Source organism: Peromyscus leucopus, chromosome 8b, assembly GCF_004664715.2.
Source record: "Peromyscus leucopus breed LL Stock chromosome 8b, UCI_PerLeu_2.1, whole genome shotgun sequence".
NCBI classification, from domain to species: Eukaryota; Metazoa; Chordata; class Mammalia; order Rodentia; family Cricetidae; genus Peromyscus; species Peromyscus leucopus.
The window spans coordinates 63,507,539-63,524,450 of NC_051086.1; the positions used below are offsets into that span (position 1 = coordinate 63,507,539).

At 42.3% G+C, this 16,912-nt stretch overlaps 1 protein-coding gene across 2 annotated transcripts in view; it reads left to right on the forward strand.

Moving 5' to 3' along the window:
• Suz12 (SUZ12 polycomb repressive complex 2 subunit) overlaps nt 1-3,316 on the forward strand; it is a 44,665-nt gene extending 41,349 nt beyond the window's left edge. Inside the window, exon 15 of one of the 2 annotated variants that reach the window (XM_028866945.2) lies at nt 1,106-3,312. In XM_028866945.2, coding sequence (XP_028722778.1) covers nt 1,106-1,451 — 346 coding nt within the window. In that variant the 3' untranslated portion in view covers nt 1,452-3,312. Of the gene's footprint in view, nt 1-1,105 lie in introns of both variants that reach the window. The other variant, XM_028866943.2, reaches the window with a different exon arrangement.
• Nucleotides 3,317-16,912: the final 13,596 nt, after the last annotated feature.

Genomic DNA, 16,912 nt, shown 5'->3' on the forward strand with positions numbered 1-16,912 from the left:
GTGTACTATCTTGCTCAGCTTCTTTACATTTTTCCAGACACAGGATCTCAGTATGTTTCCCTGGGTGATCTTAAACTTGTGAGTTCAACCCGTTCTCTCCCTTTTTATTTTTTATTTTTTTAAAGAGATTTACGATATGTGCATGCATGTGTGTGTTTGCCTCTAGAGGCCAAAAGATCACATCCCTGGAGCTGAATTACCTGTGGTTGTGATCCACCTCACATGGTGCTGGGAACCAAACTCAAGTCCTCTGTAGGAGCAGCAAGTGCTCTTAACCACTGAGTGCCTCATCCCATCCCTTTGACTCAGCATCCCAGATAGCTAAAACTATGGGCATGTACCACCATCCTTGATTCCTTTTTTCCTTTTTATTGCCAAGGAATACAAAAATAATATATGCTTAAAAATTGTAAGGTGTAGGGTACAAGCCCGCTAACCTGAGACAATCTCTGAAATGAATAAAAACATGAAAGGAAAGAACCCACTCCCCAAAGATGGCCTGACCCATAAACATACACATACAATGATAGAAATGTTTTCTTTAGAAATGAAGGAGTGGAGAAATGACTCCTCAGTGACTAAGAGCACAGCATCCAGGTTAATTCCCATCACCCACATGTGGATCACAGCTGTCTGTACTTCAGGTACATACAGGGTACACATGCAGGCAAAACATCCATATACAGTTAAGAAAATAGAAATTGGATTAAATGTGTTTTCCTTTTTTTCTTGATATGCCTATTTCAAAATGTAATTTTAGACTGGGAAATGATCTTAAGTAGATGGCTTGTGTATATTGTACAAGGCTCATCCCTCACACCACAGAAGTCATGGTTCTAGTCAGGTTACTTTGATTTATGTTTCAGTTCCCTGACCCAAACCTGTAAGTATGACAGCCACTGAAGCTGGTTAAAGTCTATTTAGATCATGTTTCTTAATATTCTAAAATACCTGGCTCAATCATGGTTGAAAATGTCATGTCTTGCTGGTGACTTTGTACGAAGTCGTTTGCTAAGCTTGAGTGTGTTTGTCATGTTACACTTTGCTTATCTCTGTTTTCATAAAAGATCTGTATCACTATTAATGCTTTGTTTTTCTTGAATAGATTTATTGCTGACAATCAAATGAATCATGCCTGTATGCTGTTTGTAGAAAATTATGGACAGAAAATAATTAAGAAGAATTTATGTCGAAACTTCATGCTTCATCTAGTCAGCATGCATGACTTTAATCTTATTAGCATAATGTCAATAGATAAAGCGGTTACCAAGCTCCGGGAAATGCAGCAAAAACTAGAAAAAGGAGAATCTGCAACCCCTGCAAATGAAGAAATAACTGAGGAACAAAACGGGACAGCAAATGGATTCAGTGAAACTAACTCAAAAGAGAAAGCTTTGGAAACAGATGGTGTCTCAGGGGTTCCAAAACAGAGCAAGAAACAAAAACTCTGAGATCTATCCCCGTGTTGTGGACAAACACTGAAATTGCTTCTAGGGAATTCAGCCTCTGAGAAGAGTTGTGGTTTTAGGTTGGTTGGTTTTTAATCATGGATTCGGAACAGTCAGTGTTAGAAGAAGTCAGTGATTTCAGCGTGGAGGGTCTGTGGGTCGGCTTCACTTCATCTCACATGCTCGTCAGCTTTAGTGATGTCAGCTGTAACAGTCATCTTATGAAATACATTGGGCTAATCTAGAAATTTCACACCTAAATTATAATGCTTTTTGTATTTGTGACTGGCTGATTTTTGGCTTTGTAATTATGAGATGTTTTCTGGGGCGGGGAGGTTGGGGTATAATTCCCTCTTAGAAATGGAGGATTTTTGTGAAATTGTTACGTTGCCACTTTTCCCAGAAGTTGACCCTTGATTTTGAAATCACTTCTACATTTGGAATGGAAAGTTACAATGCAAGTTCTGCATCAGTTCATGTTGCAATTTTAAAGTAGCCCCTATTCATCTGCCTGTTGCAAATGACATTAACTCTCCAGGTAGACCATTCAGTGTCATGTGCATTGATGAAGTTACCATTTGTTTTTCAAGTGGATAATTTTAGTGCTCACTTACCCAGTATATTTTTTTACTTGAACACGTTTTTAGTTTTTCTAAGTTTTTCGTTTTCAATTAGGTAATCCCATGGAAATCCTCCTGTGCACATCTTTGCAGTAGGAGTGTAAAGCAAGAAAACAGTTGGAGATTTTATAAGATGCCACTTTGTGGGGGGGGTATCCCTGAGAATGAACCAGTCCTTACACCTTGCCTTCTTGTGATGTACTTTATGATTTACCCAATTTCAATAAGCTGACTTGAATTGTTTTGAGAAATTTTTCCTGTGTTGTGTGTTTTATGCACATTTTTGTGGTTGGATTTTCTCCAACAGAAAGTGGTTTCACTACTGGCATATTATTAATAGGCACCAATAGATTTTTATTCCAACTCCAAGCACTGTGGTTGAATGACATCACCTCAATTTTTTATTATCCTTTAAAGATATTGCATTTTCATATTCTTTATTTATAAAGGATCAATGCTGCTGTAAATACTGGTATTTTTAATGTTTTAATTTCATTCCACCACCATCAGATGCAGTTCCCTGTTTTGTTTAGTGAAGGGACACAAGCTTTCTCATGGTGTCTTCAGAGATTTATAAATGTAAATACTGATTTGGCTGGTCTTTACGATGTGTTTAACTGTGAGGCTATTTAAATAGTGTGGATGTGGTTTGTCATCCAGTATTAAGTTCCTAGTTACTGGTTTTTGTGTTTAAAATATAGGGAAGAGGGAACTGCAGTGTTCACTGCAGACTCCCTGGCTGGGAAGCTCTCCTCCTGACTTCACTGAGCTCTCGTTTGGCCTCTGGGTGTGGGTTCTGAGCATTTCTCTTGGGCTTTAATTTGCTAAAGCTGTGCACATATGTTAAAAAAAAAATAGATTATTTTAGGGAAGATGTAGATGTAGAATTATTGCTTATGTCATTTCTTAAGCAGTTATGCTCTTAATGCTTAAAAGAAGGCTAGCATTGTTTGCACAAAAAAATTGGTGATTTCCCTCCCTGAATAGTAATGAAATTACTTTGAGTAAACTTTTTATGTCATCTTATAATAAAAGCTGAAAAGTCCCTTTGTTTCTATTTATAAAAAAAAAGCTTTTCTATATGTACCCTTGATAACAGATTTTGAAGAAATCATGTAAGATGATAAAGCATTTGAATGGTACAATAGATGTAAAAAAAATTCAGTTTAAAAGAAACGTTTGTTTTTACATTAAATGTTTATTTGAAATCAAATGATTTTGTACATAAAGTTCAATAATATAAAGCTGTATTCTGCTTTTCTTCATTCATGGTCTGCATGTGTACATTTAGGTTTTTGCTTAGATAGCTTAGAAAGGATCCAGAAAAGTATATTGGGTTGATGGAAGAGCTAATAGTGAATCGGGGAAAGAAAAAAAACCTGCTGTCAATATTCACAGCGATAGACTGTCATTGACAGTGGTCTGTATGTGCTGAGTATGGTGTGGACCTGGAGCCTAGCCTGTGCTATTATCTCTATTGAGATAATTCATATAGAAAAGTTATCGGCCCCAAGTTGTTTTCTAAGTATGTGGTGTAGAGCAAAGCCAGTAAACCACACTGGCATCGTTAGGTGTAGATTTTGTGTGTGTGTACTTTGTCTTGTGTGTTCTTTTGTTGTTTTGAGACAGGGTCTCTCTCAGTGTAGTCCTGGCTGTCCTGGAACTCACTCTGTAGCCCAGACTGGCCTTGAGAGACCTACTTGCCTCTGCCTCAAGTGCTGAGATTAAAGGTGTGCCGTCCCACACCTGACTTAAAAAATATTGTTTTCCAAGAATGGGTTTCTCTGTATCCTTGGCTGTCCCAGGCTTGGCCTGGACCTCAGAGATCCACCTGCCTCTGCCTCCAGAGTGTTGGCATCAGAGGTGTACGCCGCCACGTCTGGCTCTTCTTCCAGTGTTTCTAATAAAAATTGAATTTATCTTGGCCTTCAAAAATGTTAGAGAGTAGGAGTTCGAGTAAATAAGCAAATGATTGGTTTACAGTGGGGTCTGCGTTAGCATGGTGCAAAACTGACAGAATGCATTCATATGGACTCTTAACTTTTCCTGGGCTGGTGATAGATGGCACTAAGTCTCCGTGCGGCCACTTACTCATGTTGGTGGCTGCCAGTCAGTAGTGTGCTCTTCCTAATACTGGTCGGCTGTGATAAATATTTTTCTTTTGAGATTTTTCAGCTCAAGTACAGCTTTATTGAAATGTATCCTCATCCAAACTCCATCATCTACACTAGTCTGTAAGAGGTCAGTTAAGGGGCTGGAGAGACAGCCCAGCAGTTAAGAGCACTTGGTGTTCCCCCAGAGGGCTTAAGTTCAGTTCCTGGCACCCACAATGAGCAGCTCACAGCCATCTCTTAACTCCAGCTCCAAAGCAGCCGTTGGCCTCCCTGCACTTACATACACTGAGGCATGCAAGCACATTAAAAACAAAATAAAAAAACCTGCATCACAGCACTTAGCAGGTGGAGGCAGGAGGATCCAGAATTCAAAACCACCAGTGGCTGCATAGTCAATTCAAGGTGAGCCTGGGCTACATGACAAGACTACCAGGAAAAAGAAAAGTAAAACTCAAGTCTTAGAACTATTTATCAGCTATCAGTATACCTAGAGAGGTAGGAATGTCCCATACCTTTCAACCTCACCAACCAGCAAAAAACATATAAATTAAAATAGCCTTATTCCATTTCTTGTGTGCCACTGTGCACATGTGAAGGTCAGAGGACAACTTGTCTGTGCTACTTTTATGCTCAGATCTCGGACCCCCAAAACACCACCAGATTGAATCCTGCATGTAAAAGCACAGAGCCTTATTTCAAGCTCTGACACAGCGGTGAGGGCAGAGAGCCCTGAGCTCAGGTGGGGCAGAGTTTTTATCATAGCAATGGTTGAGGTGAGGCGATTTCCAGAGTACAGGACCCTGACTGAGAATTGTCTAAGGGTATTTGTAAAACAAAAACAGGTGTGTGCTAGACTCAAGGATATCTGGCCACCTTATCTAATGGTTGGAATGTTTGGGATGTCAGGTACTTCCTCACTGGGTGGATCCCTGGGTGATAGCAGCTTAAGGCTTTTTCTGGATCTGGGTGTTGGCTGCCAGTAAGCTGGTCACAGAAGCTGTGTCTAGGCCCCTAAGGTCAAGTTTTGGGGCCTCTCCACACTATGGGTTCAAGGAACCAAATCCGACTCGGCCCAACAGGATTGGCATCAAGTGCATTTACCTGCTGAGCCATGATGACCCTATTTCCATAATTTTAAATACATAATAGCTTAGTCTTTGTCATACAAAAGTAACCTACGATCTACAGATTACTCTATAAGAGAGCACTACACAAAAAGCAAGATGAGTACTAATACATACTCTTCAAATATAGTAACCAGGGTTACAACAAAAAATTCTCTATGGAAATGTTCGCATTAGAACAAGTTACTCCTAAATTGATCATCACAATAGAATCATCTAGTTTCTTAAAGGGAAAAAAGGGGGAAGTGGGTGGGGACATCCTCGGGAGACCAATTAAAGAGAATTCCTTGCTTCCAGAGCTCTCCAGGTGATTGTGAAGTGCAGCGGGGTGAGAACAACATCCATCCCTGAGAGGAAGACCTCAAAGCATTACCATCCCCTGCTTTACACGGGTATCACAAACATCCAGAAAGGCAGCAGTTGGGTGGCATCATACCAGCTTAAGATCATGAGAAGATTCACAACGAGGACTCCCAATGAGAAAAAAACAACATATAAAAACAGGCCAAGCCAGGCGGTGGTGGCGCACGCCTTTAGTCCCAGCAATCTGGAGGCAGAGCCAGGTGGATCTCTGAGTTTGAGGACAGCCTGGTCTATAGAGTGAGTTCCAGGACAGCCAGGATTGTTATATAGAGAAACCTTGTCTCAGAAAACTTAAATTTTGTGTTTGAGTTTACATACACATACATGTATGTGTGTATCACATGTGTGCACAACATGTGTGCAGTGGCCACAGAGGTCAGAAGGCAGGTGTTGGATTCCATGGAACTAGAATTGCAGAGAGTTGTCGGCTGCCATGGGAGTGCTGGGTGTGGGGCCCCAAAACAGCTTGTCCGCATAGCTGCCATGACAGGCTTTCTGGCCCCGACACAGTTTCTGGGACAGGCTTACTGGCAGCCAACACCCAGACCCAGGAAAAGCCATAAGCTGAGCCCACCAGGGAGGGCCTACTTGTAAGGTGAAGTACCTGACATCCCAAACATTCAATAGGTTAGATAAGATGGCCAGATGTCCCTGAGTCTAGCAAACACCTGTTTTTGTTTTACAGATACCACTAGACAAATGTCAGCTAGTCAGGGGCCTGAACCTTGGGAATCCCCTCACCCCAACCTCTGCCATGATTAAAACTACCCTGCCTGAGCTCAGGGCTCTCTGCTTTCACCGCTCTGTTGGACAGACAGACCAAGCTTGGAGGTTGAAAATATGGGATTTGGTCTCCGTGGTGGTCTTTTGGGGGTCCCTGTAATCTAGGCGTAACAGCCAGTGCTATTAATGCTCTCTCCAACCACACAATACATACTCTAAAGATGAGATCAGATAGTCAAGCAGCAACATGCACACAACAGCAGGTAGATCACATAATAAGGACAGAGTCCCTGGTCTACAAAGCAAGTTCCACACAGCCAGAACTGCTACACAGAAACCCTGTCTTTAAAAAAAAAAAAAAAAAAAAAAAAAAAAAAAACTCTGAAAGGTGTCAATGGACAGCCACTACTGTGTGATTGCTTTAAAAGATTTTTAATTGCCAGGTGATGGTAGCCCATGCCTTTAATCCTAGCACTCAGAAGACAAATCCAGGTGGATCTCTTTGAATTCAAAGCCAGCCTGGTCTACAGAGCAAGTTCCAGGATAGGCTCCAAAAGCTACACAGAGAAACTCATCTTGAAAAAACAAACAAAAAAAATTTAATCATGTGTATGTGGTAGCATAATGTATGCTATGCACATGCAGGTGTCTACATTCTAGAAATAGGACCAGAGTCCCTCGGAGCTTGAGTCATGGGATGCTGTTGTGCCTTCTCTTCAGTTATAATGTTTTTGTTTTAATTTTAATTTTATGTGTATGGGTGTTTTGACTACATATATGTCTGTGCGCCATATTCATGCCTGGTTGCCCAAAGAGGCCAGAAAATGCTGTTGGATCTCTCCCCTAGACCTGAAATTACATATGGGTGCTGGGAATTGAATCCAGGTCCTCTGGAAATGTAGCAAGTGCTCTTAACTGCCGAGCCATCTCTCTAGTTCTCTTAAAAAAAAAAAAAAAAAAAAAAGACACTGAAGATCTGTCATAATGGTATTAAGGAGGTTTTTTTTGTATGACGGTGAGGCTTACACCCAGCCCTTTCATATACTAGTAGTTTCTACTAACGAATGACAGCCCAGCTCAGAAGCAGTGAGCAACAACCTAGCAATACCAATGAAGATGCATGGGGCTAGACTGGCACCCGAGTCTGGAATCCAGTACCCATCATGGTGTGATGTAGAAGATGCCTGAGAGTACTTTACCTGGGGCCTAGCGGCCAGCCCACCTCTACAGCAGTGTCAGCAAAGCTACACACAGCCCACAGCTGCACAGCCTTGACCTCCCAAGCCTGGCCACTGACGGGGAGCTAGACTTCCCTATCAGGAACAGGCAGGCCTTCTCTTCCCTAACACTTCCCCTACTACAGGCCCGACTGAATGTCAGCAGCGAAGAGATTTAATAAGTGGGGCTAGAGATGCTCAGTGGGTTAAGAGTGATTGTACACAACCCTGAAGACTCCAGTGTAGATCCCAGCACCCATATACCAAGTCCTGTGTGGCCTCCTGGGCCTGTAACCCTGAGGCAGTGAGGGTCTGGAGAGGGATCACTGAGGCTTCTGGTTCAGGGAGGGAATCTACCTCAATGGCATAAAGCAGAGAATGATAGAGGACATCCAACACTCGTTCCCCTGGTTTCCAGACACACAGTCTGGCTTCCAGACGCACAGGTGGGTGAGTGTACAGACAGACAGACAGACAGACAGACACACACACACACACACACACACACACACACACACACACACGGCACAGACTGAGTATGGTCTAGAGTCGTATAACTAAAAAATGTCCATTTATTTACTTTTGTTGTTTACGTGTTCATGTAAACATGTGTGTACATAGGTAGACACCAGTTATCTTCCTCAACTATTTTCTACTTTTTCTTTTTTTCTTTTTTTTAAGGTATAGTGTCTTGCTGACTGGCTGGCCAATTAGCTCTGGGGATCCTTTCTGTCTCCATGGTGCTGTAGTTCCAGGTACCACCATGCCAGGCTCTCACGATGGATGCTGAGAATCAAACTCGGGTCCTCACGCCCACCCTTTACCAACGGAGCCATCTCTCTAGCGTCTCTGGTTATTTCAGGCAGAACGTGGCTAAGGAGCCAGGCTGGCTCAGCCTCTGGGGCTGAGATTCCATCACCATGACCAGCCAAATGTCCACACTTCGGTAGAAACTTCATTTTTTTTTTTTTTTAATCCATGTGTAGAACAATCAAACTGGATGAAAGACAACAGACACTCTAACTGGAAGGTACCTGGTCTCTCTTGATCCCCTATTGCTTTTTGTTTGTTTGTTTCTGCTTCTTTTGCTGTTTGTTTGAAGCAGAGTTGAAATTATTTCTTTGTGTAGCCCAGGCTGGCATTGAACTCACAGAGATTCCCCCAGGCTCTGCCTCCTGAGTATTTAGGATTGCAAGTGTGTGTGCTATCACTGCCTGGCCAGAGTTGTGGAGCTGGGATTCATTTAAGGTATCTTATTATTTTTATGGGTAGGAATGCTTGCCTATGCCATGTACGCCTGTGCACCATGTGCGTGTCTGGTGCACAAGGAGGCCAGAAGTGGGAATCGGATCTCCTAGAACTGCAGTTACAGACAGTTGCATGCTGCCAGGTGGGTGCTGAACATGGGTCCTCTGGCAGAGCGGCCAGTGCTCTGAACTGCTGAGCCAACTCCCCAGCCCCAAAGACATTTTAATACTGACTGTAAGCACAGGGTCAAGAGAAAGAGAGGCCCTCAGACACAAACTAGAGCCTGATGTGGGAGGACTTCTCTGACATGATCCCTCAATGTTGCTGACTTTCTTCTGTATTTGACTGCAGTCTTCACTGAAAACCATGACTTTCAACAGCTCTGCTGTGTGTACAGGGCGAAAGTACGTGTGGCACACGTTCCTGAGGGAACGTGGAGGTCAGGGGTCAAACTCAGGTGCCAGTCCCACCATACATCTTGCTAGAGCCTGGGTCTCCTTGTTTCTCTGCTGGCCCTGGATAACAGGTGTTTACATGCCGGGCGGTGGTGGCGCACGCCTTTAATCCCAGCACTCGGGAGGCAGAGCCAGGCGGATCTCTGTGAGTTCGAGGCCAGCCTGGGCTACCAAGTGAGTTCCAGGAAAGGCGCAAAGCTACACAGAGAAACCCTGTCTCGAAAAACCAAAAAAAAAAAAAACAAAAAAAACAAAAAAAACAAGTGTTTACATTTGGCTTTACCACGGGTTCTGGAAATTCGAAATCAGGTCATCATCACCTGACAGGCACTTCTGTTCACCAGGCCATATCCTTAACACAGCAGCAGCTTTCGTGAGTTCTGTGTCCCAGCAAGACACCCACCCTAAGGAAGGGCAGGCTGCTCATTTTTAATATGTGTGTGTCTGTGTATGGACACATGCTTGTGAATGCAGGTACCCACAGAGGTCAGAAGAGGGTGTTGGACCTCCTGGAGCTGGAGTTACAGTTGGTAGTGGGCTGCCTGACATGCCTGCTGGGGACTGAACTCATGTCCTCTGCATGTTTTTTTTTTTTTAAAGATTTATTTATTATGTATACATTGTTCTGTATGTACAGGCCAGAAGAGGGCACCAGATCTCATTACAGATGGTTTTGAGCCAACATGTGGTTGCTGGGAATTGAACTCAGGACCTTTGGAAGAGCAAGCAGTGCTCTTAACCTCTGAGCCATCTCTCCAGCCCAAGAGCAGTTTTTTTTTTTTTTAATTTTTTTTAATGCCAAATGCTGTTTATTGAAGGAGGGAAGAGGTCTTAAGTACAGGCTTACAGCACAATGGGAGAACCCCAGAGGGCAGAAGTTCGCTACCATGTTTTACAACCTTGCATCTAAACTGTTAACGCCCATTATTCAGGATACACAGACAAGGAACTTCCCTTAAGCATTCAGGAGGGTAGAACCCGGCAGGAAATTAGTATAGGGAGGACATCAAGGTCAAGGTCAGCAAGCAAGGCAACAGTTACCCAAAACGGGAGCCAGGACCCTACAGGTTTCCCTTTTACTAAAAAATGAGCTTCTGACTTAGGTTGCGTGGAACATCAGCAGGTCACTTTACCTGTCATGGAGACGCCTGCCCAGGCCACACAGGTGCTCTGTCTTAGGTTGGTGAGCGCCCCCCAGGCATTACCCATCTCTGAATACTCATTATCATACAGGCTCAGTCATGTGTGAGCTGCAGAGTTAACTGCTGCCAAAGATCTCAAAGTGGCACTGGGCTTGCAATCTGTGTGTTCGACACAGAAAAGACCAACAGAGGTCCTATCTCACCCATAGCCAGTAGGCTAAAGGCAACTGAGCCATTCCCTTCCTTAATGAGCCTTACTTCAAATTGGAGTCCTTGTAAGATAGTATCCCAAAAGCAAATGGAACTTGAGTTTATAAGTTTATAATTTTCAAAGCCAATCAAAATGTATATAACTACTGAATTAAATTTATCATGCCTAATAGAGTGAAAGATTAACTAACTGTGGTAGCTACTTTTGTTGCCAGGGTCTCCACTGTGCTAGCTGTTAGTAAGCAATTATGAAATGGTAATCCCAGAAACAGTAGCTGCGGTGGCCGCCATTGCTATAACAGCAACAGCAGCAGCAGCAATGTCAAATTCTCTTCTGGATTGTGTGAACATCCACTGGCATGGATACAACTCCAGTAACACAAATCACCAAGGCCCATTTTTCTTGATCCCAGCATGACTTTAGCTGGCAGCTCTTCTGGAGAATCCAACCTCATTGCTACAGTTCCTAGGCTTACATTAATGCTCACCAAATCTGGCCATATTGGGCTCTCAATCTCCATTGGCATCAGAAGGGTAGATTTTTTTCATGAAGACCCATTAGGTCTCTGTCATGTTGGGCTTCAGCAGCAGCCACAGGGTGCCTTCAGTGCTCAGGAATCCAAAGAGGAACCTCATTGTCCTGAGGAAAAACATAAACAGAACCCCAGGCCACACCAACACCAGATCGGGTCTCCTCCACGTGCTAGTAGAAAGATCTTTCCATTGCTCCAGAGGGTGATTTGCAATAGGAGCCCTCCAATGCTTATCTGCATCTGATCCTCCAGCAGAATCCACCGATAAAAAATTTTTAAATATATAAAACAAAGGAAAGAATAGAATGTGGAGAGGAATGATGAGTCCCTAGTTCTCCCTTTTTTTAACTCTGGTAAAATGTTTGTTTTTTTTAATATTTCAAAATTTTCTTTTATTTTTATTTTTTATTGTTTAAAATTAATTAATTTATTTTTCTTCTATCAGCTTGATAGAGTATGTATTCTTATCTTATTAGTGAGATGCTTCATTGAGGCTTGCTCAGTAATTGAGTAAAACTGAAATTTATTAGAGGCCACAGTCGTCCTAGGGACCTCCATGCTATATATATAGCCTCCATGGTTCTGTGGGTTGTAGTCTGATTGTTCTTTATTTTATATCTAGAATCCACTTATAAGTGAGTACATACCATGGCTGTCTATCTGGGTTTGGGTTACCTCACTCAGGATGATATTTTTCTAGTTTCATCCATTTGCCTGCAAATTTCATGCTTTCGTTGTTTTTCTCTGCTGAGTAGTACTCCACTGTGTTGAGCATTTCTTTAAATGTCTCTCAGCCATTTGTGATTCTTGTTTTGTGAATTCTCTGTTTAGCTCTTTAGCCCATTTTAAAATTGGATTGTTTAGTATTTTGATGTCTAGTTTCTTGAGTTCTTTATATACTGTGGAGATCAATCCTCTGTCAGATGTGGCGTTGGGGAAGATCTTTTCCCATTCTGTTGGCTGTCTTTTTGTCTTATTGACTATGTCTTTTGACCTGCAAAAGCTTCTCAATTTTGAGAGGTCCCATTTATTAATTGTTGTGCTCAGGGTCTGTGCTGTTGGTGTTATATTTAGGAAATGGTCTCCGGTGCCAATGCATTCAAGAGTACCTACTTTCTTTTCTATTAAGTTTAGTGTAACTGGATTTATGTTGAGGTCTTTGATCCACTTGGACTTGAGTTTTGTGCATGGTGACAGATATGGATCTATTTGTAATCTTTTACATATTGACATCCAGTTATGCCAGCACCATTTGTTGAAGATACTTTCTTTGTTCCATTGTATAGTTTTGGCTCCTTTGTCAAAAACCAGGTGTTCATATGTGCATGGATTAATGTCAGGGTCTTCAATTCGATTCCATTGGTCCTTATGTCGGTTTTTATACCAGTACCAAGCTGTTTTTATTACTATAGCTCTATAGTAGAGTTTGAGGTCAGGGATGGTGATGCCTTCAAAGGTTGCTTTATCGTATAGGATTCTTTTAGCTATCCTGGGTCTTTTGTTTTTCCATATGAAACTGAGTATTTTTATTTCCAAGTCTGTGAAGAATTGTGTTGGGATTTTTATGGGGATTGCATTGAATCTGTAGATTGCTTTTGGTAAGATTGCCATTTTTACTATGTTAATCCTACCTATCCATAAGCATGGAAGATCCTTCCATTTTCTGATATCTTCAATTTCTTTCTTTAGAGATTTAAAGTTCTTATCAAAAAGGTCCTTCACTTGTTTAGTTAGTGTTATCCCAAGGTATTTTATATTATTTGTGCTATTGTAAAGGGTGATGTTTCTCTGACTTCTTTCTCAGCCCTTTTATCATTTGTGTATAGGAGGGCTACTGATTTTTTTGAGTTGATCTTGTATCCTGCCACTTTACTGAAGGAGTTTATCAGCTGTAGGAGTTCCCTGGTAGAGTTTTTGGGGTCACTCAAGTATACTATCATACCATCTGCAAATAGTGAAAGTTTGACTTCTTCCTTTCCAATTTGTATCCCTTTGATCTCTTTTTATTGTCTTATTGCTCTAGCTAGAACTTCTAGTAGTATATTGAATAAATATGGGGAGAGTGGACAGCCTTGTCTTGTTCCTGAATTTAGTGGTATCGCTTTGAGTTTCTCTCTGTTTAATTTGATTGTGTGGAACACTTTGAAGAGGATTGGTATTAGTTCTTCTTTGAAAGTCTGGTAGAATTCTGCACTGAAACCATCTTGTCCTGGGCTTTTTTTGGTTGGGAGACTTTTGATGACTGTTTCTATTTCTTTAGAGGTTATTGGTCTATTTAAATGGTTTATCTAGTCTTGATTTAATTTTGGTATGTGGTATTTATCCAGAAAATTGTCCATTTCTTCCTGGTTTTCCATTTTTGTGGAGTACAGGTTTTTGAAGTATGATCTGATGATTCTCTGGATTTCCTCGTTGTCTGTTGTTATGTCTCACTTTTCATTTCTGATTTTGTTAATTTGTGTGCTCTCTCTTTGCCTTTTGGTTAATTTGGCTAGGGGTTTGTCTATCTTGCTGATTTTTTCTAAGAACCAACTCTTTGTTTCATTGATTTTTTGTATTGTTCTCTTCTTTTCTATTTTGTTTATTTCAGCCCTCAATTTGATTATTTCCTGGCGTCTATTTCTCCTGGGTGAGTTTGTTTCTTTTTGTTCTAGAGTTTTCAGTTGTGCTGTTAATTCATTGGTATGGGATTGCTCCATCTTCTTCTTTTTTTTTTTTTTTTTTTAAGTTTTTTTTGGTTGAGAGCTACCATGTTGTTACTGGGAATTGAACTCAGGACCTCTGGAAGAGCAGCCAGTGCTCTTAACCTCTGAGCCATCTCTCCAGCCCCCCTGCTCCATCTTCTTTATTTGTGCATTTAGAGCTATGAATTTCCCTCTTAGCATGAGTTGTTTTTTTAAGAGTTATTTATTTTTATGAGTGTTCTATCTGCATGTACACTTTTATTCCAGAAGAGGGCACCAGATCTCATTATAGATGGTTGTGAGACACCATGTAGTTGCTGGAAGAATTGAACTCACGACCTCTGGAGGAACAGTCAGTGCACTTAACCGCTGAGGCATCTCACCAGCCCGCAGTTTGTATTCTTAAGGAGAGTCACTGCTCTAGCCCCTTTAGTTTTGAGACAGGGCCTCACTATGAAGCCTGTGTTGGGCAGAAATTCCGGATGCCTTTACCTTGACCTCCCACATGGTAGGATTACAGGTGTACAACTCCCTGGACCAGCTCTGAGGGCAGTCCTGAACAAGGTAAGCACTCTCTGGGGCCCTGTGTTCAACCAGCACTGATGGGAAACCCCCCAAATTTTACTGCTATTTCCAAACTGCTCCATAGTGCTTTCCAGAGAGCACCTGCTGATGATTGGGGGTTCCTCCCGTTCTCATGTCTGCTCTTCTCCCACTTCCTCTTCCTGTGGAGACACTAAGATCACAGAGGTCCCACATTTGTGGTTTCTCTCTACCAACTTGGATTTGTGATTCGAGTGAGTTTCCAGCCACAGCCTTCCAGTGTTATCCATACTTTTAATCTGTGTAACTGCTCTATTTCATGTGTGCATACGTGCGTATGTGGAGGTCAGAGGACAACCCAGGGCGCCAAGCTTGGTGAGTCCCTTTACCTGCTAAACGATCTCGCTGGCTTCTTTCTCTGTCTCTCCACAGATAAGCGCTCTCTCCCAGGCTTGCTTCTTACTTGCAACACTCCCAAGAATGTTCCCCAGAATGGCCTAGACCTTCTGATCCTTCTGCCTTCACCCACTTACTTAGTGCTGGGATGACAGGCATATGCCCCCCTACCTGCCAGCTACTCTTGCTATGTGAGATTCTGAAAAACTATAAATCATCACTACAAACTCCTTGAAATCCATTTAAGAAACTTTAACTCAATGAATGAAAATATCAAGCTCTGTGAAGACACACTCAGAAGCATCAACCGCTGCACGTGTAATGAAGGGAATGGACAGGAGGGCACCCCCTGAAGCCTTCCGGGTCATGGGTCATACAGAACAACTACACAAGAGAAAACAGGAAGTCCAGAAAACATATCAGATTTTCCTACCAGGAACAGGATGGCTTCTAACTCCGAGATTCTCCTACTGGTGCACCAACACACCCAGACTTTTCCAAACCCAAACTTTCCCAATGCCCTCCTTAAAAAGTACAACTAAAAAGTAAACGTTATGTTTCTCTCCAGTGAGAACAGATGGGGTCTACAATCCTCCAGTTTGGAAACCATTAGTAGGGTTATAGGGCCAGCTTGATCCTCTTTCGTTAGTTTCCATCAATTCACACAGTCCTAGACATACCTGGGAAGAGGGAATCGCAACTGAGAAACTGACTCCTTCATACTGGCCTGTGGGCACGTCTAACAGCATTTCCTTGATTAATGACTGATGTAGGAGGGCCAAGTTCTCTGTGAACCATGCCATCCTTGGGGTTGTCCTGGGCTGTATAAGAATGATAGCTGGCCAGGCAATGGTGGTGCACACCTTTGATCCCAGCACTCGGGAGGCATAGGTAGGCGGATCTCAGAGTTTGAGGTCAGCCTGGTCTATAGAACAAGCTCTAGGACAGCCAGGGCTACACAGAGAAACCCTGTCTCAAAATCCAAAAACAGAAACAAAACGAAAGAAGACTAAGTCCGGGGAAGTGAGCCTGTAAGCAGCATTCCTCCGTGGGTTTTCAAGCTTCTGCTCTGAGTTCTTGCCTTGGCTTTCCTAGATGACTGACTGAAAGTTATAAGCCAAATAAACCTTTTCCTCCCCAAGTTGCAAATTAGAAAACCTCTTCTATGTCCCTGCATTCACATCTGTCACCTATCTGACTACTTTAAATGTCTACTGGTTATAGATCCTCACTGTCACTTGCTCATTTTACAGCTCAATGTCTTTCCATGATGACCAGGCTACTAGACTAAGTGTCTTTTATAGTACCATCATGGGGGAGGGAGGGGTGTACTATTAAGATGGCTTACAGATAAAGGCATTTGACACCAAGGCTGATGACCTGAGTTAGATCCCTGGACCCACATGATAGAGGGCAAGAACTGACTCCTGCAATGTCCCCTGAGCTCCACCATGCACACACACAAATAAATATATATACTCATATATATATACATATACACATGCATGCACGCATGCACACACACAAACACACACACACACACACACACACACACACACACACACACACACTCAAGAGATGGCTCTGTGGTAAAGAACACTTCTATGCAATTATGAGGACCAAAAGTTTGGATCCCAATAGTCACATAACAAGTCTGGTATCATAAATATAGGCGCACATCTGCATATATACACAGATACACACACACTTACAAATAAATCTTTAAAAAAGGGAAAAGATCAAGAAAACATCTACTTCAACTTATTTGATTAAATACTAATTTTTTTTGGTATTTCGAGACAGGGTTTCTCTGTGTAGCTTTGTGCCTTTCCTGGAACTAACTTGGTAGCCCAGGCTGGCCTCGAACTCACAGAGATCCGCCTGGCTCTGCCTCCCGAGTGCTGGGATTAAAGGCGTGTGCCACCACCGCCCGGCTTCTTCTTCTTTTTTTTTTTTTAAAAGATTTATTTATTATGCATACAATGTTCTGTACTGCATGTGTCCCTGCAGGCCAGAAGAGGGTACCAGATCTCATTACAGATGGCTGTGAGCCACCATGTGGTTGCTGGGAATTGAACTCAGGACCTCTGGA